This window comes from Lagenorhynchus albirostris, chromosome 10 (genome assembly GCF_949774975.1).
Source record: "Lagenorhynchus albirostris chromosome 10, mLagAlb1.1, whole genome shotgun sequence".
NCBI classification, from domain to species: Eukaryota; Metazoa; Chordata; class Mammalia; order Artiodactyla; family Delphinidae; genus Lagenorhynchus; species Lagenorhynchus albirostris.
The window spans coordinates 82,986,864-83,013,812 of record NC_083104.1 but is presented as its reverse complement, the minus strand read 5'-3'; the positions used below and the strand labels follow the sequence as shown (position 1 = coordinate 83,013,812).

The 26,949-nt window shown below is 41.1% G+C and overlaps 1 protein-coding gene and 1 pseudogene across 5 annotated transcripts; both read left to right on the top strand.

The window, feature by feature from the left end:
- Positions 1 to 3,948: 3,948 nt before the first annotated feature.
- On the top strand, positions 3,949 to 15,283 carry LOC132527575 (zinc finger protein 239-like; annotated as a pseudogene).
- ZSCAN16 (zinc finger and SCAN domain containing 16) lies at positions 6,733 to 26,850 on the top strand. 5 transcript variants are annotated; one of them, XM_060163475.1, is made up of 4 exons: positions 6,733 to 6,850; positions 20,434 to 20,856; positions 21,854 to 21,992; positions 25,990 to 26,850. In XM_060163475.1, exons 2-4 carry the CDS (start codon positions 20,473 to 20,475, stop codon positions 26,508 to 26,510), a joined length of 1,044 nt encoding a protein of 347 aa, XP_060019458.1. In that variant the 5' UTR covers positions 6,733 to 6,850; positions 20,434 to 20,472; the 3' UTR covers positions 26,511 to 26,850. The 5 variants fall into 5 exon arrangements, with proteins under 5 accessions (XP_060019458.1, XP_060019457.1, XP_060019459.1 ...); XM_060163474.1 differs by lacking the exon at positions 6,733 to 6,850 and adding an exon at positions 19,754 to 19,810 and having other exon boundaries at positions 20,390 to 20,856; XM_060163476.1 differs by lacking the exon at positions 6,733 to 6,850 and adding an exon at positions 19,782 to 19,810.
- The last annotated feature ends 99 nt before the right edge of the window (positions 26,851 to 26,949 follow it).

Sequence of the window (26,949 nt, the reverse complement as noted above, 5' to 3'; positions counted from 1 at the left end):
TTAAAAACCTATTTCTGGTGCTTCTCTGGTGGCACAGTGGTTGAGAGTCCGCCTGCCGATGCAGGGGATACGGGTTCGTGCCCCGGTCCTGGAGGATCCCACATGCCGCAGAGGGGCTGGGCCCGTAAGCCATGGCCACTGAGCCTGCACGTCCGGAGCCTGTGCTCTGCAATGGGAGAGGCCACAACAGTAAGAGGCCCGCGTACCGAAAAAAAGAAAAAAAAAACCTATTCCTGACTGATCTCATAAAATAAAAATTATCTTTATTTAAACCTATTTGTATTTTCATCATGTGTAATTTCATAGTCTAACCTCTACTGTACGTTTAGTGCTTGCTCTGTAAAGTAAATGTACTCTTTTGTCTTAAAATTACCTTTTCTGACTCCCCTGGATCACCTAAAGCCATTTTGTAACCTCTTTCCTATTCCCTTATAATAGAAGCCACATCATCTACCTGATCTTTCAGACTCACCTAACCCTTGTTTGTTTGGGTTTTTTCCTTTAGTCCCTGTAGTCTTAAAGGGTCAGAAATGATTCTAAAATATCTCCTAGATCTGTCCTCTTCAGTATTACCTCCTCAACTGAAGAAGGGTCCTTCTTCAATTTACCAGTTACCTGGAAGTCCTGCCATTTACAACAATATGGATGGACCTTGAGGGCATTATGCTAAGCGAGGTATATCAGACAGAGAAAGAAAAACACTTCATGACATCATTTATAGTTGGAATCTAAAAAAACTGAACTCATAGAAACGTAGTAGAATGGTTGTTACCAGGGGCTGCAGGTGGGGGAACTGGGGAGATGTTTGTCAGAGGGTACAAACTTGTAGTTAGAAGGTTAATAAGTTTTAGGGATCTAATGCACAGCATTGTGATTCTAGTTAGCAATACTGTATTATATACCTGAAAGTTGCTAAGAGGCTAGATCTTAAATGTGCTCATCACAAAAAAAGATGAGATAATTATGTGAAGTGATGGAGGTATTAGCTAACACTAAGGTAGTAATCACATTGCAATATATGTGTATCAAATCCAAATGTATGCCTTAAACTCACACAATGTTGTCAATTATATCTGAATTTTTAAAAAGACAAACACAAAAGTATTTTTTAAATGTCAGTATCTTGAAATGGATTCACTCTGACATGAAACCATGTTTTCCCAAATCCCACTATTCGTATGTCATGATTATTAGCTTTTAGATTAATAATAAATAAATGAAATTTTATTTTATTTATTTATTTTTTGGTTGCACCATGCAGCTTGTGGGATCTTAGTTCCGCTACCAGGGATCAAACCCAGGCCCACTGCAGTGAAAGCACTGAGTCCTAACCACTGGACTGCCAGGGAATTCCCATAAATGAAATTTTAAATTCATGCTATACCGAAAAATTGGATTTAAAAATGACTCTTCCTTTATTCTTTTCATTTTAAACCAAAATTTCTCAGTCTCAAACGTAACTTCTTCTTATAGACCCAAGTTCTGTTTTGTTTCCTGAAATTTAAAAAAAGTCTTAAAATATTAGAGCCCATCTTTCCCATCTGAAAGCACTGCTCTCCATATTTTTTAAAGAACGAATATTTGGTTGGAAAGACAGCAACCTTTATGTCTTCTGAATGTGAAATTTTTATAAAGGCATAATAACAAATGCTCTGCAATATATACCTTAGGAAAAAATTTTGGTTTATATTCTGGAAACACAATTGTAACCTGTTTCTTAAGTGGTATTTGTAAGGGTTTTTTTAAAAAATATTTATTTATTTATTTGGATGTGCTGGGTCTTAGTTGCGGCCCGCGGGATCTTCATTGTCACATGCAGGATCTTTAGTTGTGGCATGTGAGATCTGGTTCCCTGACCAGGGATGGAACCCGGGCCCCCTGCACTGGGAGCACAAGAGTCTTAACCACTGGACCACCAGGGAGGTCCCTGTAAGGTTTTAATATATATTTTATTTTTGTTTATTTCTTTAATATGTCATACTTTTTCTGTGCGTCCATTTTGCTTTGGCAGAGCCAATACTCACCTGTACTACAACATTCTTAGACCAGCACAGGAATGCATGTATTCAAGATACCTTCCACATGATACCTTCTTTTATCCTCATAATATCCTTACTCACCACAGTTACAAGGTTTTTTTCTCCAGTATGGTTTCTCCTGTGCTTAATAAGATTTGAATTCCAGCTGAAAATTTTCCCACATTTATCACCTGTTTGTTTGAAGGCTTCTCCACAGTTGCCTTCCTTGTAAGGTTCCCCACTGAGTCTGCTAGATGGGTAGTGCTAGCTTCAAATATGTGTGACTTACGCAGTCACACAGTGCCTTCGCACTCAGAAGTGTCCTGCTTTTAGAAGGTCAAGAGCTTGGTTTAATGCCCTGTTGTCACAGTCCTGAAATTCTTAACTTTATCGTTCAAACTGTGTTTTGTAAGTGAAGTAAAACAGGACAATAGAGCATGTGCCTGAGCAGAGGATATGCCCCCGTTCACGTGCAGCATTTGTAATCCCTCATGAGCACAAAATTCCAGTGGACCCACAATTCATGAAGAGTTCAACAAGATACAAAGTGAGTATGAAGTGGAGCAGAATAGGCTACCCAAAAATGTTGCACTTTGGAATGTGGATTATTTTGAGTTGAAAACTACCAAGACCCAGCAGACTCAGGAAAACTTTTACCTCTCCCTTAACTACCGGAAATAATTTAGACTGGGGGCCTGTGCTGGAAAACGAGCTATTAACGAGATAATTTTTTTTCATTTAAAAGACGTATCTGCATGGCAGGGCAAACATCTAATTACCAAACATCTGCTCTTCTTATCATCCTGTTAATTACCCTCCTCCCCTTTGAAGCCCCAGACCCCTATCCCATTCATTAGCTTAGGATGGCATGTAAGCCTCTCTTATCTTCAGGGCTCCTAGACATAAAAAATTAAATTTGTTTTTCTTCTGATAATCTGTTTTATGTCAATTTAATTATAAGACCAACCAAAGAACCTAGAAAGGTAGAAGGAAAATTTTTCTTCCCCAACACCTGCTTCCCACTCCACTTACCAACTTAAAAAGCCTACAGAGTAGAAGTGTCCTTTACAAGATACAGACCATCAGTTGTTAAATTCTTCCAGAAGACTCTATTCTCTACCTGGGGTTCTAATTTTCCTAAAGAAAACTTTTATGGTGTCCGAGCCCTGCAGTAGTCTCATATTTTAATGTCAATACACATGATAAGCCTGGAAATTGTCATTTTACCTTGAGCAGTGGTGGTCTCTCTCACTGTGGCCACGCTGTAGGGATCCCAGGGCAGGTCTTGGTCACACATGCGTGGGGTACATCCTGTCCCTGGGCTGTGCAAACTTGGGCAGGTCACTTAAGCTTTTTGCGTGTTTCCAGGTTGTAAGTAGAACACACAGCGCCGCACCCATCATAGCGTGCCTTAAGCCTCCTCCTTTCCCTTCCTCTCTTTGCGGGTCATTTATGATCCAGAGGAAGTGACTGTACTGATGGGAACACTGCGGACACATTCTGGTTGCGCGATGTGCCTGCCTGGTAAATACATTCAGGTTGACGGGGGTCGGGATGGAATGGGGGATGCTGTCCAGGGAGGCAGGTTGGCAGGGAGGGGAAGAGGACTCGGGGTCGGTGAACTGGAATTAGAGAAGTGATGCTCGGAGGGGAAGCGCGCCTAGGAAAGTCCCCGCCCGCTGCCCCGCGCGGGGGAGGGCGGAGGGACTCAATGACGCGGAGCTGGCGCTCGGACCCTCTTTTTAAGATGAGGCGAGTTACAAATCAAAACCCCACAGGCCTAGGCGTCCTGATGTGCAGACCTCGCTGCAGGCACGGGGCGCTCGGCCAAGCCAAACGGCTCGGACCTTCCCGAAGCCGGCGGAAGCGCAGGCGCAGGGCTGGGCCGGGTTCGCGGACGCACTTCCGCCGCCTGTAGGTCTGGGGCTCCGAGAGGCTGGGTAGGTCCGGGTGGCCGCCTTCCCCGGGCGCAGGTAAGACTGGCGGGAAGACGGCCCCCCCGTCGGGGCCCGGGACCCCGAGGTCGGCTGGGCGCGGGTGGGAGGAGCCACCTCCTTGGTCAGTCGGCGCTGGAAGTGCCCGCGGAGACCCCGCAGCAGCCGGCCCAGCTGGCGGCCGGCGCCCCAGAAGGTTTCTAAGACTCGCACTCCTGGGTTACTGGCGCTAACACGAGTAGTTCTATTCTGACCACCCGTTTGTCCAACGTGGCCGCCTACTCCCGGAGGCCTTTTGTGGTCTGCCAGGTCCTTGTGGCTTGAAGGACACAGACAGCCGACACCTCCTGAGCCTTGGGCTAGTGGTTGGTCACAATGATGTGCCAGTGCGGTAAATGAGAACGGGGTTTGTAGTCTAGCCGGTTAACTCACTATATTGTCTTACTCTTTCGAAGATCCAAACCAGTGGAAGACATGTATAAGCGGCTCCATGTCCTTTATCTTGAATGATTCCTAAAACAATCTTTCTCCAAGCCCAGTCTAGAATCCCCTAAATTAACCTTTAGGGCCGGGAAGGTGAAGGTGTTTTGGAAAGTTGCCCATTGAGTAACAGATGCCAGGCACAGAGAAGGCACTAGAGGGCCTCCTTGCATCGTCCTATATTCTGTCCCCGGAAACCTAGAAGTGTACCTGAGCTCGAGGCGTGATCCCTGGAGCCAGCACCTGGATGACCAATTCACAGTGGTAACTGCATCCCTCTAACTGAGGTCTTACTAAGTGCCAGGCACTGAATTTAATTGATTCTCAAAATAACACTATGTGATAAGGTCTGCCGTTTAGTTAATCGCACTGTAACATTATTTTCCTGGTTTTGTAATTGTGCTGTGGTTATGTAAGATGTTAACTAGGGGAAGCTGGGTGAAGGTTATAGGGATTGTTCTGTACCTTTTTTCTGGCAATTTTCTATAAGTTTAAAATTATTTCAAAATAAGACGTTTAAAAACCTCTACGATATTTTTAGAGAGGGGAAAACAGAAGTTTAGAGATGTTAAGCCACCACACATAAGAAAAGAGGATTCAAGCCCAGGTCTTTTGGAATCCACAGCCCGTGCCCTTAACCACTGCCTGCCATGCTAATTAGTTGGTAATCCACATTTCTGCAAACCCATAGGCCCTGCTTAAGTCTGTTGCTACATGGAAAACTGAAACCACCTACCCCCACACAGCCTACTACCTACACTAACATAATTTGACTGTTCAACTGTCTTCCCTAAATGTAACTCCACTATTCCACTTCTTTAGCAACATACCTTTACTATTCCAGGAAATTCTTGCCCTAGAAAGTAAAAGTTGCCGATAATTATATTTGTTTCAAGAACTTGCCCCTCAATCCATTTATGTGAACATCAAACTGTTCAACTTTCAATGGATAGGATCTAGACATTTTGTAACCGTCAACTCAAATTCTGCACCTTGCTGTGCCCATCAATCCTAAACTATTGTATCATGATCCTTGCCCAATCCTTATCCTGCTTTGAAAGATCTGCCTTAAGCCCCCAAAACCTCATAAATATCCTGACTTTGCCTTCTTCCCTGGGAGACACTACTAAGACTCTGTCAAGTAGTACTCTCTAAGAATAAACTTGGGCTGGCCTTATCAACTGATTGTTTTGGTGTTATTTGGAGGAAGCAAGCATCCAACAATATTCCCAGTATTGTCAAAAATGCAGTCTCCTGACAAACTTCCCTTCTCCTACTTGGAAAAAGGTTTGAATTGCCTTAAACTTATTTTTTTTTAATTTTCTTTATTGAATTCTCTTTAATTTGGGATTGAGCCTCCTTTTTCTTCTAAAACAGAAAGATTAGACTTAGTGTGTGAGCTCAAGTATTGAATCAGCCTGCATATACATATCTTTTTAACTATGGTTTCTGTAACCTTAGGAGTGTGCCCTAAAGGATAACACGTATCAGCAATCCTCCTCTTGGCCCATTGGAGTGGGAATAGCTGCTGTTTTCCTTCCAGATGTTCCTGAAGAGCCAAAAGGGCTCTTCGAAGTAACTAATAAGAAAGGGCCTGCTCGGCTTCCCTGGTGGCGCAGTGGTTGAGGGTCCGCCTGCCGATGCGGGAGACACGGGTTTGTGCCCCCGTCCGGGAGGATCCCACATGCCGCGGAGCAGCTGGGCCCGTGAGCCATGGCCGCTGAGCCTGCGCGTCCGGAGCCTGTGCTCCGCAACGGGAGAGGCCACAACAGTGAGAGGCCCGTGTACCGCAAAAAAAAAAAAAAAAAAGGGCTTGCTGTGAGTCAGAGATCTGGCACAAAAGGGAGCAGCCAAAACAACCAGGAGTTATTCTGCCAGCGCTTCCAACATTTCTGCTACAAGGAGACTCCTGGGCCCCATGAGGCCTTGAGCCAGCTCTGGGTGTTCTGCTGTGAGTGGCTAAGGCCTGAGATGCACACCAAGGAGCAGATGTTGGACTTGCTGGTGCTGGAGCAGTTCTTGACCATCCTGCCTGAGGAGCTGCAGGCCCGGGTGCGGGAGCATCACCCAGAGAGTGGGGAGGAGGCAGTAGCTATGCTGGAAGATCTGGAGAGGGAGCTGGATGAATCAGGCCAACAGGTAGGAAAGGGCCCTATGCTCAGCAGAGAGATAGTTGGGAGTGAGCTTCCAAGCTGGTCCTTTGTGGGGTCTCTGGGTATCATTTACTCTGTTGGCCCTTCAGATGCCTAAATGAGCTTGCTTGACCTCAGGTTTCAACCCAAGCCTGTGCGCAGGAAGTTCTTTCTGAGACATCGGTACCTCTGGACCCAGCTAAGAAAGCAACATATCTCCAGCCTCAACCCATGGAGATCCAGCTTAAGGGTGAATCTCAGGACGCTCTATAGCAACAGGATTGTGGTTAGTATTGACACTTAGGTCATATGGCTCGCCTGGAGACCTTAGAATCATTCATCATTCAGCAGATGTATATTGAGTACTTATTATATGCCAGGCACTGTGCAAGGCACTAGGTGTAATAAGCAAAGTGGACATGATCTTTGTTTTCATGGAGCTTATAATAATCTGACGACAGAGGCATTAAACAAACAACCACACAAATAAATGTGCCATGATAGATTGTACATGGGGGGAGAGGGATGACAGAGAAGGTGTCTTTGAGGAAATAACATGGTAACTGAATCCTAAAAGTAGAGTAGGAATTAACCAAGTGAATAATAGAGGGGAAAGCATTCCAGGCCAAAAGAGCATGTGCAAAAACAAGTGTGAAAGAAATTGGTGGGTTTGAAAGACGGCCAGTGTGACTGGAACGTGGAGAGACAGGCAGAGTAGCAGAGAGAAGATGGTCAGGAACAAGAAAATGGGGGCTTTGTGGGTCCTGTTAAGAAGTCAGTAAATCTTTACCTTTCACTGTGTGTAAGCCTAGCTCTGGGTTCTCTGAGGATCCCTGCCCTAAAGGGGTTGAGTATCCATAAAAAGATAGCTGTTGATTTGAGACAGTGAATGATTATGTGCCAAATTGGAGATCAGGTTCTTAGGAGAAGAAATCTACTTCTTCAGGCCCTCGTGGTAGCAGAATGGCTGGGATTTGAACTGGGTCATAAAAAAAACGGGTAGCATTTCACTGGGCAGAGAACATCAGGAAGGCTGTTGCTCATACTTCCTCCTCTTGTAGCTCTCTCTGTCCTGCTACCCTGTTCTTCAGTTCTTCAGTGGAGATTTCTAGTTATTTAGCCCATTTTTTCCTCCCAGTGCTCTTTCCTTCCCTGTCCTAACAGACCCATGACATATTTGGGTTTTGCTAATATGCTCAACATTCTCCCAGCCACCCTCACTGCACTGCCACACACATCACCACCCTTTTGGATTCATAAAACACCACCTGTGACCATACCTTCTCCACTCGCCTGCCAAACCAACTCAGAGCTATTCTTCAAGACTCACCTCAGCTGTCGCCTCCTTCAGGAAGCCTTTCTTGATACTTTCCTACATGTTTGAGTTATGTGATACCTCTTGTGCATACCTGTCACAGCAGTTAGCATATTGTATTTCCACTTCACTTGTCTGAAGCTCCTTCCATTGATTACAGTTGGTCATTCTTAGGAACCAGTTTCTTTTTTAAATGTGAAATGGACATTTTCTTTAATACTAAGATGTTAGTTAAGTTTTCTGACATGTTTTATCAATTTCTGAGGCACCATTCTTGTATGCCAGCACCTTTTCTCTGGATTCACTCTTGTTGAAGTTCATCCTTTAATAATTATTTTGTTGAGTCATTTGTTGAGACGTGGATGGATCTAGAGACTGTCATACAGAGTGAAGTAGGTCAGAAAGAGAAAAACAAATATCGTATATTAACGCATGTATGTGGAACCTAGAAAAATGGTACAGATGAACCGGTTTGCAGGGCAAAAATAGAGACGCAGATGTAGAGAACAAACGTATGGACACCAAGGGGGGAAAGCCGTGGTGGGGGGTGGGAGTGTGATGAATTGGGAGATTGGGATTGACATGTATACACTGATGTGTATAAAATGGATGACTAATAAGAACCTGCTGTATAAAAAATAAAATAAAATAAAATTCAAAAATTAAAATAATAATAATTTTAGCAAGATTCTTTGGGTAGTAGACTTAGTCTTTGCATGTCGGAAAATACCCTTATTTTGCCCTCCCTCCTTTTTAATCATGGTTTAGCTAGTGTAAAATTCTAATTGACAATTTTTTTTCCTCAGCATTTTGAAGACACTACTTCACTGTCTTCTAGCTTCTATTTGCTATTAAAAGGTTACTATCAGTCTTACTGCCTTTTAAATTTTTTTAGGGATTCCATCTTTATCCATTAGTGGCTTTTAGATTTACTCTTAACCTTTATGATCTGAATTTTCATTAAAAAGTGTGTCCTGATAGGGTTTTATTTTTGTTTGTCTTGCTTCATCTGAAAATGCTCTTTTGCTCTAAGATCTCACGTTTTTCTTCAATTCTCGGAAAATTCTCAGCTACTAATTCTTTAAATTGTGCTGCTTTTAAAATTCCTTATATTATTTTCTTCTGGAGCTCCCAGAATACACTGATTAGAACCTACTTATCAATCTATTCATTTAGCCACTTTTTCACATATTTTATGTCTTTGTCTCTCTGTGGTACATCCAAGTGGATTCCTCTTCTGTTATCTTTGAGTTTATTCTGCCTCTAGTTTATTCACTTCTAAAATTTCTATTCAGTTTTTATACCACATATCTTTGTTTCATTTTTGCTTATTTTATTTCATAATTCCATGCTTATTTGCCATGGATGGTATGTCATCATTTAGCTCTTTTAGGTATCTTTATTCTACTAATTTTTCAGGATTTTTGATGAAAATAACTTCATCTGGATTGAATTCATGTTCCAATTGACTTTGTGAACCATCTTTCTTAGTGTTCCATTCATTCTGAAATTTTCATATCTAGGCTCACTTTGAGTTCTTTCTGATCTGTTTAACATCATCTGCTTCCATGTTTAGCTATTCTGTTGTTACTGTTACCTGGCCCCCTGGAAGCAGGTTTTAGGGCTCCTGTTTCATGTCATACACAAATATCACCAGTGTAGTCACAGGCTTCCAGGTGGCTTGACATGGTTCTTGGTCAGAGTTGTATCTTTCTCTGTATGTGTCTGTGTGCTTGTGTATGTGTGTACCTGCGTGTCCCACCCAGCCTCTGGCATCAAGCAGTGAGCTGGTGCTACTCCTTTCAGGAAGTAATTTTAGGTCCCCATTTTCCTCTGGGACTAAGATTTCAGTCACTCTCTGGGGCCCAGCAGACCCACAGCTTCAACTGTAGCCACCATTGTGTATTTTTGTTTCCATTCTGGTCCGCAGAGATGTTTCTCTTACTTTTTAGCACAGATGGGTTTTTAGATTTATTTTTATTTTTTACTCAGTGTATTTAGAGCTGAAGTGTGAACTCCTGGCGCCATCCTGTCTAGAAGTATACCATTTTCCCCAACCTTTTTAAAATATATTTATTTATTTATTTATTTTAGGCTGTCTTGGGTCTTCGTTTCTGTGCGAGGGCTTTCTCCAGTTGCGGCGAGCGGGGGCCACTCTTCATCGCGGTGCGTGGGCCTCTCACTGTGGCGGCCTCTCTTGTTGAGGAGCACAGGCTCCAGACGCGCAGGCTCAGTAGTTGTGGCTCACGGGCCTAGTTGCTCCGCGGCATGTGGGATCTTCCCAGACCAGGGCTCGAACCCGTGTCCCCTGCATTAGCAGGCAGATTATCAACCACTGCGCCACCAGGGAAGCCCCCAACCTTTTTTAGACAGTTAGAAATTGAGTTTCTGTGCTGTACTTTATTATATTAATCCATAAATTTTTTTCTCATGCTGATACGGATTTTAGTTCTATTATATGTGCAATGCTGCTTTGTAACCCATCTGCAGTAGCCATTTTTTATTTGCTAATGGCTCTAAAAGACTATGTTCTTGCATAAATGCATCTCTTTGTGTAATTTGCCTTTAAATTCTACACAGATATATCTAAGGTAACTGTAACATAAATTAAAGTTTTAAAGCACCTAAATACTTTAAGATAACCTTATATTAAACCACTAACAATGAGGGTTTTTTACCATAGTGGCAAGCTGGTTTGGTGAGGAAATTATTGCAGGTTCCTGTCCTAAAAGGAAACCCCGAGGAAAGGCTTCTCTCACTCTTGGCAACATTCTTTCTCAGCTCTGCCTTATCTCTGGGTTTCTGCCCTTCACAGAATGGGAGCTCCAGGACCCAGAAGTGGCTGTCACTTTTCTCAGGCAGACTGCCAGTGAGCTTCTTCCCTCATCCACACTCTCAGAGGTCTGGAATGTGCTGTTTGACCATGGCTCCTTCTCACCCCTCATCCCAGATTCTCTTTAGGCAACGCATTTTGGCACAGTCAGCCCAGTACTTCTGCTTAGAGTTAGGTCTGACTTGTACTACATCCTAGATCTTCAACTGGCTCCATAGTAGTCTTTCCCTTTTTTCTCCCATTTAATATCTTTTATAACACAAAGCAAACCACTTTTCCCTGCATTATTTCTACATAGTTATAAATTCTGCCCTTTACTCTGGGTCCTAAAAATGTGATTACTTCAGGGAGAACATGGCTTGAATGGGACAATCTCACTTTTTTTCAGAAACTGTTGATCATTGAGGAAGTGGCCACATCTCCCACCCTGGAAGAGTGGGGAGTGTCGGGACTCTACTCAAAAGCAACCTCTGTAGGAAAGAAAGGCAGAGGAATTATGGAATCATGCTTTCCTTGGATGAGGTCAGATGGGAGTCTAGGGTCTGCTAAAGAACCTTCTCTGTGCTAGTACTGGTTTCCTGGGAAATCTCGAATGACCCACAGAATGTAGCTTCAGGTTTGACAGATTTCCAGTGTTCTTTGCAAGAAGAGTAGTAATGTCTCTGGGAGCTAAAGCAATTTCTGTCTGTCCCCACATGAGAACATCCTCTTTTACCCCCTGTGTCTAGACTCTAATCTCTTTGTCCTGCCTGTTTACAAATGTGATACTTCTCTGTGGCTGATCCCAGAGGCCTTCAGAGCAACCTGCACAGAACTGTTTCATGACTCCCAACTTGGTACCTGCCACTGTCAGCTTCCTGTTTCGTTTTGTTTCTCCCACAGTTTCTGTTCTTTCATCCCTCTCTACTCAACTTTTGGCCTTCCTGGTGAACCCATTCTTATCTTAGGTCTTCTTCTGTTGTTTATGATGCTTGTTCATTGGACCATTCTTAATCCTCCCTGATGTTTCTCCACTCTTTTCTTGAATCACCCCCTCCCAGTCCAGCCACTGTTAGTCCTCTCTTCCTTTGCCATCTCCAAATTTCCTCCTCAAACGCTGTAAAACCATTTTGTTGGTATATTGAAGCTGTGTACTTCTAGTATAAGTGTTTCATTTTATTTCCTGTATATTTCAGTGACATTTGAATACTGTATTTTTTATTTCGGATGATGTGATACGAATTGAGAAAGAAGAATTGGTTCAAAAGCAGGAGCTTACTGTAGATATGGAATCCCAAGGAAAGTTATCAGACCAAATCAATGGAGAGGCTCTTGAATGTGGAGAAACCCAAGAACATGAAGGATGGACAGAAAGGTATCAGAGAAACACTTCAAATGGCAGAAGATACAAATGTGATGAATGTAGAAAAAGATTCACTCAAAACTCAAGCCTCATTAGACATAAAAGAATCCACACTGGAGAGAGACCCTGTTCATGTAATGTATGTGGCAAAACTTTCATTCAGAGCTCACAACTTCCTGACCATCAGAGAATACATAGCCAATTAAAACCGTATCAGTGTGATGAATGTGGAAAAGCCTTTTATTACAGTTTACACCTTGTTCAGCATCAAAGGACCCACACTGGAGAAAAACCTTTCTAATGTAATGAGTGTGAAAGCTTTTCATTACAGCTCAGGCCTTATTCAACACCAAAGGACCCACACAGGAGAGAAACCATACCAGTGTAATGACTGCGGGAAAGCTTTCTCTCTGAGCTCACATCTGATACAACATCAGAGAGTCCATACTGGAGAGAAGCCATACCAGTGTAGTGAGTGTGGGAAAAGCTTCAGTCAGCGTTCAGGCCTCTTCCGTCACCAGAGAATCCACAGTGAGGAGAAACCATATGAATGTGATGAGTGTGGAAAGGCTTTCAGTCATAGTTCAGCTCTTGTTGGACGCCAGCGAATCCACAGTGAAGAGAGGCCCTATGAGTGTGATGTGTGTGGGAAAGCTTTCAGCTATAGCTCACATCTTCTGGGACACCAAAGAATCCACACTGGAGAGAAGGCCTATGAATGCGATGTGTGTGGAAAAGCTTTCCGGCAGAGCTCACACTTCATTGTACATCAGCGAATCCACACTGGAGAGAAGCCCTGGCGATGTCAAGAGTGATGTAGAATTTTCCGTCTATGTCCATTCCTGTGGGACATCATCAGAAAAGCACAGCTAGATGTAGGGAACTCTGTGATCCTATTGCAATTTCAGCTGTCATTTGAAAATACTTATAGAGGCTGAAATAGGCAGACACCTGACAGCTTACCAAGCAAGACATTGTGATGTTCTGCCACTAAGCACATCATGTGATGAACTGGGACTTTGGAAGGGCTCATTCCATATTCTCAAACTTTTCTTCTCTGAAGCAAGTGGCTCAGGCAATCTAAATGGTCTGTTAGACAAATAACAAGATTTTAGAGATTACTACTGTTTCTTTTCCCTTTCCCTTTTTATTCTCCCGTTTTCTTTGGAGTTGGAATAATAATCTTGTCTAAAGTGTGAATTTAGAATTAACATCTGATCTGCATTTTTTTAAAAAACCATGAATTTTTGGTTAGCTTGATAAAATACATTAACCAATCAATTACATACACTAAAACATTGTGCAATACAAAAGCCATTTTGTAATATTGGAATGAACTATGATTTGCACGGGTAGGATGGGTTAGTGGCAGTAGAGCAAGAAGATTTACCATGCAATTTCCCAGTGACCTTTCACATCTTAAACCAGAGAGGGCAAACAGGCCAATGGGCTGTAGTTGGCCTGCACATGCATTTTTCTCACAAAGTTTTTTTGTTTTTTTGGTGATATAAAATTATTGCAACTACTTAAATTCACATAAAGTCTGACTTTCCAGATTCTCTTACAAAAATGCATGATGTGGCAACCCTGGGCACCACATTCCCATGTGGGAACAACTGACTGGAGCTGATTATCACTGTTGTCTAGTTGGACATGGTCCCCACTGCCACACAGATTCCTACTGTCTTATATCCCCCCCTTAATTCATTTTGTCTGTGTGAACCCTGCCCCTGCCCTAAGGGTTTCTCAGAGAGGCTTCAGGGCTCTAGGTCCCTCACCACTGAAACAGCTTCATTTTAATTTGTTTTAAATATTGGCCTCTAAATAAGATTTCTCTGAAGAAAGGGTTTTCTGCTAGCAACAGTTTGAAGATTTAGATTAAATAATAAATTCTAAAATGTAACTTTTGAGCACCTGAAGGTAGAGGAAAGCCACTTTAAAATTTTCTTTAGATAGAATGTATAGGTAATCTATTGAAAGTCAATTATAATAGCTTCTAACCAAATTCTTAGAGACCAGTTAATCAGGTGAGATGAAAAACATAAAAACACATGAAGGGAGTCAACATTAAGTGAAAAATTGAAAAAACGCGAGGCCAAAAGCAGAGACCATTTGGGAAAGAGAACTGTTGAAATGTGAAACATTCAGTTATAGGAGCAGTTGTGGGAAAACAGTGGGATGAGGCCTTAATGGGAGAGTAGGCAGAAGTGAAAAGAAAAAGCAGCTAAGAAATGGAAAGATGGGGATAAACTCTACGAGAGGAAGAAAGCGAAGAGAAGTTAGGGAGAAAAGGGAAAGACCAGAGATGCCAGAAAAACAAACTTCAAAGAGGAAATGGAAGCAAAATTAGTGAAAACATAATAAATGAAAAAGCAACCTTTAAAGAAACATGAAGGGGAGGTTGAGGGTTTGTAGAGGCTAGAGCCCATGTTTTGATCGTTAACCTCCCAGTGACTTCAGAGTAATAATCAACCCTTTATTTCTATGCCATGTAGGCCAAATCCCTCATATGAAAGATCCTAACCCAAACCTGAGTTCACTACTCTATGTACCACTCAGGATCCTGGTCCTGCATGGGTCTTTGAGTGTTGAGACACAGGACGCCCCTCTTTACCACTCTAAGCCCCAACTTGTTGAACTCTGCTCAGCCTGAACTCTACCTTCTTAGCAAAACCAAACAAGCAGAAGGATTCTCCTGAGGAGCAATAATATATTCTTGGCCTCTCTCTGCGAGGCATGTGGCTTGCCTATTCCACTGAAGAGGAAAAAGCATGATGTTGTGAGATAGTAATATCCATTATAAATTAAATAATGATATATGCAAAAGGAAAAGCCCTTTGCAAAGTATAACAGTAATAGCTATCGTCTGTTGAACCCATGTCCCACACACTATACCAAGCACCTTATTATCAATATATATCTCATGTAAACTTTTCATCTCTTCTATAAGCACTACTTATTATATCTCAATGTCTATATATAATTTATTCTTATGAAAAGCTTGTAATAAAATGAAAAGTTTTTATTATATTAAAATGTTAAATAGCCTGTTAAAGTGCTTTTAGAATAAAATCACACAACTATGTAAAACAGATTAAAAATATCAAAAATTGGAAGGGAATGACAACAAAATGTCAATAGTGACTGTATTTAGGTGATGAAAATAGAACGATTCTCTTCTTTTCTTTCTACTTGTCTTATATTCCAAATGGAAAATTTAGAATTTATCCTACACATGTAATAAATACTTTTAAAAAATTAAAATGCTACAGAATTTTCTGAGCCTTTCTGGAGATGATTCTTTGATAGTTTTTTCAATTATTTCCTTTAGGATTGGTTTTTTCAGATTTTTCTACTTCTTGAATGAATTTCGGAACTAATGGTTTTTTCCCAGAAAACGATCAATTTCATTAAGATTTTTAAAAATTTTGGTAGCATACTTACCTCATCTGCTATTATTTGTCATTGATAACTTAATTTTCTTCTCTCACTTGGATTTACCATAGGTTTGTTGTTTTTATGGGCTCATTTACAAAGATTTCATTCTTGGATTTATTTATTAACATGACTTTTTCTATTTTTAATTCATTTACTTTTATTTTTCTTTTCTAACCTTTTCCTTGGGAATTTCTCATTCTTTTTCTGATTTCTTGAGTTCAATTCTTAGTTCATTTATTTTCTCTCTGTTGAAATAATTAAAGCAAGTGAGTATATACATCTACCAAGTGCTGATATTTTTTTAAATTGTCCACTAGTGTTTTTTCTGGGTTTTTGTTTTGCTTTGCTTTGTTTCTTGGTAGTTTTGAAAGATATAACTAGAGGGGGAGAAGGGAGGACTCTCCTTGTCATACATAGACTGTCTGCTTATGCCTTAGTAAAGAGGTCAGAGAGGCTTTATCCAAGTAGAGGAAGGACATACCTAAGACAAGGGCAGAGCCAGGATTTTAACAGGATCTGTGACAGTGGTTGGAAGCCTCATTTTGTCTGGTGCTCAACCACTCAAGTTACCACAGCTGGTGCTCCAAGGCGCTGGTGTGTTGATTCTCTGAAGTTGACGAGTGACTGAAGCCAGGGGTACCTGAAGAATACTCTGGGCTACTCAGTATGTTCACGGCCTCTAGCAAGGTTTGTGTTTGAAAACCTGATAAGAGAATTTGATACAACAAGGCACTAAATAAGGAGGGAGAAACATGCTAATAGTGCACCGTGCACTAAAGGGGGAACAGGAAATAGTTAAGCATTTTCTAGATGTTTTACTTGCTCAGTTGGTTATGAGGGACATATTATGCCAGTCAAGGGAAAGGGCTTTGGCTTTCCATCATGTAATTCTAGTGAAAGAAGAACAGGGGTTATCCTTTGTCTAAATGTTTCTCCCCAGAGAGGAGAGTTTTCTAAAGCTTACATGAAAGTCACTCATTTCTACGCTTTCTAAATGTTCCACCCATGTTTACTTGATCACTTATATTTGCCTGAAGCACAGGAAAGTTAGATCTGATTTTCATCTTAAAGGAGTTATACTCTTTTACAGGATGACTTGTCAGGCAAAGAATTTCAGAGAGAGAAAAGAGATATTGATGGCATTCTCCAAACAGGAAAATTGTTTGTAAGTTGTGAAGAATAAATAGGGTTTAAAAGCAATTATCTTTTTCTATTTATGCCAATATTAAGTTTTTATAAAAATTAAACCTTAACAGAAATATATAATGTATAAAATGCAAGTTCTCTGTAAGTTTACCCCAAGTGATAATCACTGAGAACACATTTAAGATGATTATTTTACAAAAATGATCATATCATACTGTTTTGTAACTTACTTTTTTTACTCAGTATGTCTTTGGCATCTTATAGTTTTTAGTTTTAAAAATGATGAGGGTATAAGGGCTTCCCTGCTGGCACAGTGGTTAAGAATCTGCCTGCCAATGCAGAAGACGTGGGTTCGAGCCCTGGTCCAGGTAAATCCCACAGGCCGCGAGACAACTAAGCCCGTGTGCCACAACTACTGAGCCTGCGCTCTAGAGCTCATGAGCCCCAACTACTGAAGCCCACATCTAGAGCCTGTGCTCCCAACAAGAGAATCCACCACAGTGAGAAGCCTGCACACCAAAACGAAGAGTAGCCCCGGCTCACCGCAAGCAGAGAAAAGCCTACATGCAGCAATGAAGACCCAACGCAGCCAAATAAATAAAATTTTTTAAAAAGTGATTGGGTATATAGAAATTTAAATTCCCAAATGATGGATATTCAAGTTTCCCCATTTAAATAAAAAATGTCTCTTTGTACACATTTTCAAACATTTGTATAAGTATTTTATATGGATAATTCAAAGAAGCTAAGTTGCTGGATCAAGGAGTACAGACATATTAATTTTAAGATGTCTTCCAAAAATATACGACTAACAGTGCCTCTATTTCCACACACTTTCTAATATTGAATATTATCGATTTTTTGTCTTTAGTAATGGAAAAGATTTTTTAAATCTCATTGTTTTAATGTAAATTCTTTAAGTAGTAAATTTGAATACTTTTTAACAGTCATTTTTGTCTATCAATATTTGTGTTCTATAAATGCCAACTTAGGTCCTTTGCCAATTTTTCTACTGGCCTGTTCACGTTTTTCTTTTCTTTTTTTTTTTTTCAAGAGATCTTTGCTTATTAGGAAAATCAGCCCTGTGTCTTTGAGATGTGTGGTATATTTTACTCTGAGCTTATATTTTAGGTGGGTTTTTTTTTCATTCAAAAATCCTAAACTGTTCCATCACCAGTTCCGTTTATCTTTCTCTTCATGGCTTTTCAGTTATCTCTTTAGGGTTTTTTATGTCACACTTAGAAAGTCCCTCCCCACTCCAAGGTAGCAATAGCTTCACATTTACAAGTCTATTGTTAACACAGCAGCCAGAAAAATCTTTTCAATGCCTAAATCTGATTAAGCTACTCCTCTGCTCAGAAATTCTGAACGGCTTTTCATCTTGGAGTACAAAACAATAACCTCGCACTCACGCAAGACCCTCATCTCTCTCTCTCTCTACTCCCAACACCCTTTTGCTCCTTCAGCTCCAGACACGTAAGTCTCCTTCCTGTTCTTTGATTATTTAAAATACTCTCCATTCCAAGCCTCTGCATTTTCTATCCCTCTCCCAGAAACCCCTTTACCCCTAAGGGCCCACTCACTCATCTCCCTCAATCTTTGCTCAAGTCAATGTACTAGTGAGGTCCTCAATGACTCACCCTATTAAAAGTGCATTACTCCTGGGCTTCCCTGGTGGCGCGGTGGTTGAGAGTCCGCCTGCCGATGCAGGAGACACGGATTCTGTGCCCCGGTCCGGGAAGATCCCACATGCCGCGGAGTGGCTGGGCCCGTGAGCCATGGCCGCTGAGCCTGTGCGTCTGGAGCCTGTGCCCCGCAATGGGAGAGGCCACAGCAGTGAGAAGCCCGCGTACCGAAAAAAAAAAAAAAAAAAAAAACTTGCATTACTCCTTCATTGTCATCCCAAACTCCATATTTTCTTTATTTTCTCCTGAGCACTAACAACCACCATCTGATACACTATATATTTTTCTTGTTTGTTTATTGCCTGCCTCCCTACCGCCACCCTCCACACACACACACTTAGAAGTTTTATGAAGGCACGGGCATTGTTCTACTTTACACTAGTTCCAGCTTCTAGAACAGTGCCTGGCACAGTAGGTGAATAATCAATATTTGTGAAAGAAAGAGAAAGGAGAAAAAAAACCTAAGCTTTTCTTACCCATCAGCTTGGCAAAGATCAAAATATTTCATAACATTGCATTGGCAAGTATGGGTAAACAGCGCAGATGCGTTCTATGATTAGTAATTTGGCACTAAGAAAAGTACAAATGCCCCTACTCTGTGCTCTAGTAAATCTTTTTCTAGGAATATATACTATGGGTATATCCTTACACACAAGAAATTATGATGTTCAGAGTAATTTATTGCAGCATTGTTTGAAAAATAAAAGAATGGAAACAACCTACTTGACCATCAATAGGGTAATTATTAATAAATTATGGCATAACTGAATACTATGTGATTATTCTTTTTAAAAAAGAGCAAGATGGAAGAAGCCCTTTATGTACAATCTCCAAAATCAATTAGTAGGAGGGAAAAAAAAAATCAAGTTGCAGAACTGTTACCATTTGTGTATGGGTGTGTGTATTTGGGGGTGAGGGTGAGGGAATCTAAACCTGCGTAATATACCTATGGAATGATATAGCATATGTCACGAAAAATGGTTGTCAAATCTAGATGCGGGGGCCAGTTATCCTTTTCTTTTCTAATCTTTTTTATTGAAGTTTACTTAATTTACAGTGTTGTGTTAGTTTCGAGTGTACAGCAGAGTGATTCAGTTATACCTATATTCTTCTTAGATTCTTTTTCACTATAGTTTATAATTCTTTTTAAACACTGAACCATGTGAATGCATTACATACTCATATTATTTATTTAATAATTAAGTGGGGGAAGAAAATCTTGAGAGGGAAAAAGTTTTTTTTAAGAGCAAAAAAAACCAGCTTGCGGGCGCCTAAGTCCCATCAGTCCAATGTACAGGAACCGGGCGCTCCGCGGGTTAGAGCTGAGGCTGGGCAGCCCGGCGGACGCCACCGAGGCGAGGCTTCCTAGAGCGGCCCGGAAGTGCCCAGCTGACAGCGACCCAGCGCCGATTGGTCGGTTTGAGTCTGACCTTTGTTCGGGCCGCCCAAAAGACGCTAGCTGTCGCACCTGTACCTCTCGGCGCGAGGTGAGTCTCTTCCGGCTCCTGGGTGGAGGAGGGGGCAGGGTATAGTCGTGGTCTGCAGCAACTGTCTCCCCACACCTCCCCCTCACAGGCTGTCCCCTCCCTCCAGACATAGCTACGAGAGAGGACTTAGGCCGACATCCCGGGAGAACGGAGCTAAAGGGAACACTGGTTACGAGTTGCTCTGCGAGGGCATTCATCCTAACCCCTTTCCTGAGTTGGCGCATGTACCCCACAACCCCTGCATCCTAGGGACCCGTACATCTCAGGTTGTGGAATGAAAGAGGCTTTTAACAACGCTGTTAATACTTAGCGATTATTTAGTGCTTGCTCTCAGGCCAAGGACTTTGCATACTTATTTAATCTACACGTCGATCCTATGAGAAACACGAGAATTTTTACAGATGAGGAGCTAGTAACTTGCTCTAAATTACACAACAGCCCAGATTCAAATGCATGCTCCTGCTTCAGTGTTCTTATTTACAGCCTCCTGTCAGACTGTTTTCTCTACTCAGTTCTGGTTGCTTCCCTTTATCAGTGTTTATGTTCACAGCAGCTTTTGTCATTTCTCTATGGTAACAGATTTTTCTCTGAGACAAGATTCTAAGAGATTCTCCTTGAATCAGTTCCAGATAGAGGATTAATCTCCTGAAAAACAGCCCAGAATGGCCACATCCCTGGAACCTGAGGAACAAAAAGGACTTTTAATAGTTAAGGCAGACCATTATGGGGGACAGGACTCCATCTCACAAAAGTACAGTCCTCACAGAAGGGAACTCTTCAGGCAGCACTTCAGGAAGCTCTGCTATCAGGATGCACCTGGACCCCGTGAAGCTCTTACCCAGCTCTGGGAGCTTTGCCACCAGTGGCTGAGGCCAGAATGCCACACAAAGGAGCAGATTTTAGACCTGCTGGTGCTTGAACAGTTCCTGAACATTCTCCCTAGGGACCTGCAAGCATGGGTGCAGGCACACCATCCAGAGACTGGAGAGGAGGCGGTGACTGTGCTGGAGGATCTGGAGAGAGAGCTTGATGAACCTCGAAAGCAGGTGGGAAGGGAGCGGTCATTTGGCTGTGAGAGAGCAGGGTTTAGACCAAGCCAAAGCAAAAAGCATATGAAAGAACACCTGAAGGTATTTAATACGTTACCCTAGAGAAGAACAAGGCTTAGGGACTGACTGCCAGTGTCAAATAACTGAAGTGTGACTGATTAAAAAGAGACACTAGACTGATTCTATGTCAGTTTGGAAGGCTAGGATCAGTGAGAAGCTGTAGGAAGGCATAAAGGTATCAGGAAAACAAACAATTTTCTAACATTCATGGTTACCTATACGTAACATAGGCTACCTTGGAATAAAAAACTCCCCTTCAAGGTTTGGTTCAAGTAGATAATAAGGATAATACAGAACAGCATGGTCTAATTGTGACCCATTCACATTTAATACATGTAATTATACATTTAATATATGGTAATTAAATATAATGTGAGCCCTATATGTGGTTTAAATTTTTAGTAGCCACATTTGTGAAATTAAATACATTTCATTTAACCAAAAATATGTAATCATGTAATCAATATTAAACATGAGGTATTTTACATTTTTTAATTTCAGTTTTCAATATTTGAATGTATTTTACACTTCACATATCTCAATTTGTATTAGCCACATTTCAAGTGCTCAGTAACCACATCTGGCTAGTGGCTATCATATTGGACCACATGGCTATAGAAGAAATGCCCCCATTTGGTGGAAGTTGGGTTCGATGATCTTTAAGGTACCTTTCAAGTCCCCAGACTCTGATTCTGGACCTCTGCAGATCACTGTTAGAGGCACCGAATTTTCTTCTCCAGTGTCCTGAACTGTACAGATTAGACTGCGTCTCTTGGTTTTTAGTCATTATTGCCATTTGCAGTTGCATCAGAATTTGTCCTCTTTTCTATGGCCCTGGTCCCTGGCACATGCTTCTTTTGATCTTTCTCTGAAGTTCTTTCAGTTCTTTCACAAAATCTACCTTGCAAGCCCAATCATACTTCATTGTTCCCAGGTCCCAGCCAATTCAGAAAGACAGGACACACTTTTGGACAAGTTGGCCCCCTTGAGAAGGCCACATGAGTCACTGACTATCCAGCTCCATCCCAAGAAGACCCAGCAGGAGCAGGAATCTGGGGAGCCCCAAAGGAATGGTAAGGAGCAGGAGTCTGTGTTTATGAGGGAAGAGCTGGTTCCTTAGGTTACAGAGGAGCTTTCTCACTTTCATCTTCTCCCTTTTAAGTTTTCCTGCTTGTCCTTCACCTCACTGTGGAAGATCTTATCTCCCTTCCTACCCTTGCCCTGTCATGAAAAGAACTGTATTCCAGTTTTTCATTACACTTAAAAGCTGCTATTTGGCCCAAGGGGTGGGGGAGGAGTTCACCAGATGTAATCAATGCTACTAATAGAACACAAGATGAGGACTGATAAGAGTCCTTTGAGTTTGGTATTTAGAAGTTAATGAGTCTTACCAAGAGTATCAGGAGGCAGAAGCTGAAAGAGTCAGACTATTTTAATAAGCTTTAGTAAGCTTAACTCTGTGGAATCCTCACCTCTTTTCTGTGAGAAGCCATATAAGTTTCTCTCCTCACCTTTCAGAGAAGATAGGACACGCACTTATAAAATAGGTCGCAATAATAATTTAACGTGTCTATTGTGCTAAATTGTATTGCAGAGAACATGGAGAATTATTATTATTATGACTAATGGCTTATCTATGCAAAACTTTGAATTCTAGATATCTTTCCTTCTGTGTTTTTTTTTTTTTAATACTTCTGGACCAGTTTCACTCTGCTTCCCGTTAACGTAAGTCCAGAAAATTACACACTTCCTATACCTAAAATTATAGAGGTTTACACATGTGCTGCTACCAAAATAACCTTTCAAGGGAATACTATACAGTTAAAATGTGAATTGTATTTTCTTAATCTAATGTACCAAAAGATACCTCATGAAATCTAGCTATCCTTGAGGCCTATGACTTCTTAGGGAAGTCTACTTTGTCTGCATTGAACAGTATTAATATGACTTTTTTCTAAGGTACAACCCTGGCAATCTTACACAATTTTTATCTGTGTTCCCACTACCACTATACTCCCCACCAAAAAACAGACAAACAAAAAACAAAACCATCAAAGCAAAACCAAAGGAAAAAAAGAAAAAAACCCTGCAGAAATCACAACAAATACATTTGAAGAAATGCCTCTCAACTTTATTAAAAGAATGTAATATCTGGTCCAAATCCTCATTTTACAATTAAACAGATATACCCACAGTGATTGTGACTTTTCCAAGTTTCCATAAGGAGTTAGAGGGAAAGCTGGGGCTCCTGTCTACTAGTAGAACAAATTTTTAAAACCATCATGATAATATACCAAAAAGCCAGTGTCTTTTAAAATAAATTTATTGTTAAATAGAGAGACTTTTTTATGCAATATCTCATTTTAAAATTTTCATTGTATCCATTTCAGCAAGATTATTAGTATTAGCCGTTGGCTAGGGTAATGGGACTCGTCTCTGTAAACATACCTGGAAATTATAATAGTGGTCACTTAACACAGAATTATCTTCACATATGAGAGAACTTGGAGAACCGAGTGTTTTGCAGTTCTTTGTAGCACATTGTCAGGTATTTCAAAGGGAATTTTTGGATGTTCTGTTAACCCACAACTCTGACTCTGTGGTAGCAGTAAATGATTGTCTACTTAACTCTGTTCCAGTTTCACTTCAGTCAGCATTTAACCTTGTTCTTTCCCTCTAGACTGTCAAGCAAGTTGTACATATGGTAATCAAATGGTCTTTATGGACATAGCCTCATCTCAGTGACAAGCAGGACTGGGCTTACCTGGAATGTAACTGATAGGGACTCTTGGATATGCCAAAATAAAATTGGAAGAATGGCCCTGGCAGAAGATGCTAAAATGAAATACTCCTAATTTCGTCAGTTCTGAAACAAGATCTCCTAGAATCCTATTAGCCTGGGAATAGCTGGCACTTGGAAGAGATACATAAAGCCCTGAAACTCCAGTTGGCCAAGTAGACTGCAGGTCCCTGAGATGAGAAAAGTTCCCATTTGACAGTTTCCATACAATTTTCTTTATGTTGTTCAATTGCAGATGTAAGGGAGAGGGTTGTAATTTGAATTGCTGAACAAGGAAAACTGACCCTGTATTTAAAAAAAAAAAATCTTTTCAAGTCCTGGTGAGGGATTTTTCTCCAGACTTCTCCTGAAGTTGTAGGAGAGAGACTCATCCTAAGGACTGGTAGATTCCCCTGAAGGTGGTAAACTGACCATAAGTGCCAACTCTTTGTATCCTTTTTTAAAAGATATTCATCTTCATCAGTAAGCCACCGAAAACCAACCATCAGTGACTCCAGTATGTAAAAGAAGCTGTTGAGCCAATATGTTGATGTTTGAAAACACTTTTCTTAATGGTATGGGGGTGTCTCTGATTTCTATGATTTGCTTAATGATCATTAACCTACTAACTTAGCAGTACTTCTGCCACACGCTATACTTTTACACATGCTTTATCATACATTTCATCATCTGATCAAACTATAGGAAAGGAGGAGGGCACAGAGGTGATAAGGAAACCAAAATGGTTATAATCTGCCAACATTTAAACAATTTTCAGCAAAGCCAGGACTGATATCTGGACTTTCTGGCTCTAATCCAGTCCTTGTAATTTGTAGCCTGAGATAATATGGTATTTAGATTCCAAAACAATATCACTTTAGAGCAAATAACCAAACTTTAAGAAATTTATTGCCTGATTTAAAAAAATATATTGTAAGGAGGACGGTAAGATTTGAGGAAGATTTAGTAGGATGGGGACACTGTGATGACAATGAAGAATGGGGTTCATGGCGCTCAGTCCAGAGCCAATGTTTTCCATACCCAGCCCAGGAACTGAAATGTTCTAGTAGCTCTTGCTGCTTCTTCCATCATACCGAGTGAACCACTGAAAACTATATGTGATTAAATGATTGTTCTACAGTTGGGATTCCTAGGCCTGTTGAGATGGAGGTTTCATCATAACCAAATAGGTGACACCCAGCATTAAGACCAAATAGGTTTATTCCCTCCAAATCATCAAAACACCTATTTTCTTATAGAATTCAACTCAACAAATATTTATTGAGTACTTGCTACGTGCCAAGTTCTATGCTTAGCTTGGGGTTGAGGATATGGGGATCAGAAAGAGGGAGAGAGCACATCCGATTTAGGAGGTTAGGGAAGACTTCCTGGAGGAGACAGCATTTGAGATGGACCTTGAATAATAGCTAGGCCAGTGGCTCTCGAAGTGCAGTCCCTGGACCAGCAGTGTCTGTCATACCAAGAAGAGCAAATTTCAGGGTTCTACTCCAGCCTTATCAAATCAGAAGCTCTGGGGGTAGGTAGCACAGCAATGTTTTGATAAGCCATCCAGATGGTTCTGATGCACAATAAAGTTTGAGAACCACCAAGCTAGGGTTTAGACAGGAGGAGATGATAGTGAGGATGTCAGTTTCAGAAAAAGAATTCCACCCAGCACATACACCAGACCATTCACTGTCACTTCCTGCTTAGCTTCCTCCATTTATCCTGACCTGCATGCTCTCTCTGCTTTTAGCTAACTATTATTTATACATACTTCTCTCCTTTAATGGTTCCAACTCACTATATTCCTCTCAGACCCCTGATCCCATTACCTTCTCCAGTCACTTTTACTTGGTTTTACTCCCACTTACTACCTAGGTTTCAGACCCCTCATGTTTCTCCCAAAATTTTACCTCCCTCCCCATCTGTTTTCTAATCTCCCTGTTTATCCTTCTTAGTTATCCTTGGCATGTGTGTAGTTCCTATTTACCACTCTGCATTTGCACAGGATTGCCAGGTAACCCCTCATCCACATTTTTGCCTTTTCCTCTCTTCATAATCTATTCACAAATAATGTATCCTGCTATCTTCCTTACTGGCCTCTTCTTTAATTTCTTCCCTATATTGTCAATATATGTTTTGATGGTGCCAAAGATCTAATTTTTGCATTGCATGTGACTTTTCACTTTTATAACACATTTTTAACATTTACATGTTCTTTATTCCATAGGCTTTTTGCTTCTTAAACCTAGAATAGGACCTGTTTGTATACTGTTCATTTGTTACAGGTGATAAAACCAAGACTAAGAATGAAGAGTTGTCCCAGAAGGAAGATATACCCAAAGACATGGAATTCCTTGGGAAAATAAACAACAGACTTACCAAAGCTATTCCTCAGTATCCTGAATCCAAAGATGCTATTGAAAGTGAAGGCAGATTCGAGTGGCAACAGAGGGAAAGAAGACGCTATAAATGTGATGACTGTGGAAAAAGTTTCAGTCATAGCTCAGACCTTAGTAAACACAGGAGAACTCACACTGGAGAGAAGCCCTATAAATGTGACGAATGTGGAAAAGCCTTCATTCAATACTCACATCTCATTGGACATCATAGAGTACACACTGGAGTGAAACCCTATAAATGTAAAGAATGTGGGAAAGATTTCAGCGGGCGCACAGGTCTCATTCAGCATCAGAGAATCCACACAGGTGAAAAACCCTATGAATGTGATGAGTGTGGGAGGCCTTTCCGTGTAAGTTCAGCCCTTATTAGACATCAAAGAATTCATACAGCAAATAAGCTCTACTAATATGGTGGAAGTAACAAAAGTTCTTCAGACACTCAGGCCTAATTAGTTATCAGAGAAATCTGCCTTGGAGACCTTGAGTATCCTGATGTAGGCAAAGCTTCAATCATCATTAAAAATTTCTCTGGCACCAGAGAATTTACCTGAGTAAAATTTCCTTTTATTTCTGAAGTAGTTCAGTTTCTTGGAAGGAACTAAGAGTTATTTCAGAAAGCCTTGTCCACTGCCAGCATTGCTCACTTGCAGCCCCAAATAACCATGTTTCCTGGTCCTGGTTGAAAGATGTGAATTCTACCTCTCGACTCTGGCTCCTTTTTCCTTGGCCACTCAGTGTATGACTTTAGGCAAGACATTCATATTTTCTCTGCCTTCGTTTTCCCATTCTGCAAAGTGCAGATGATATAATAGAAGCCCACCGGGTATGCTGTATTAAGTTAAAATA

Excerpts from the sequence above, each read along its gene's own strand:
- ZSCAN16 (XM_060163475.1), top strand. The coding sequence starts at position 20,473 with ATGGCCACATCCCTGGAACCTGAGGAACAAAAAGGACTTTTAATAGTT. Across the intron at positions 20,857-21,853 it reads TTGATGAACCTCGAAAGCAG|GTCCCAGCCAATTCAGAAAG; the intron begins GTGGGAAGGGAG and ends CATTGTTCCCAG. Across the intron at positions 21,993-25,989 it reads TGGGGAGCCCCAAAGGAATG|GTGATAAAACCAAGACTAAG; the intron begins GTAAGGAGCAGG and ends CATTTGTTACAG.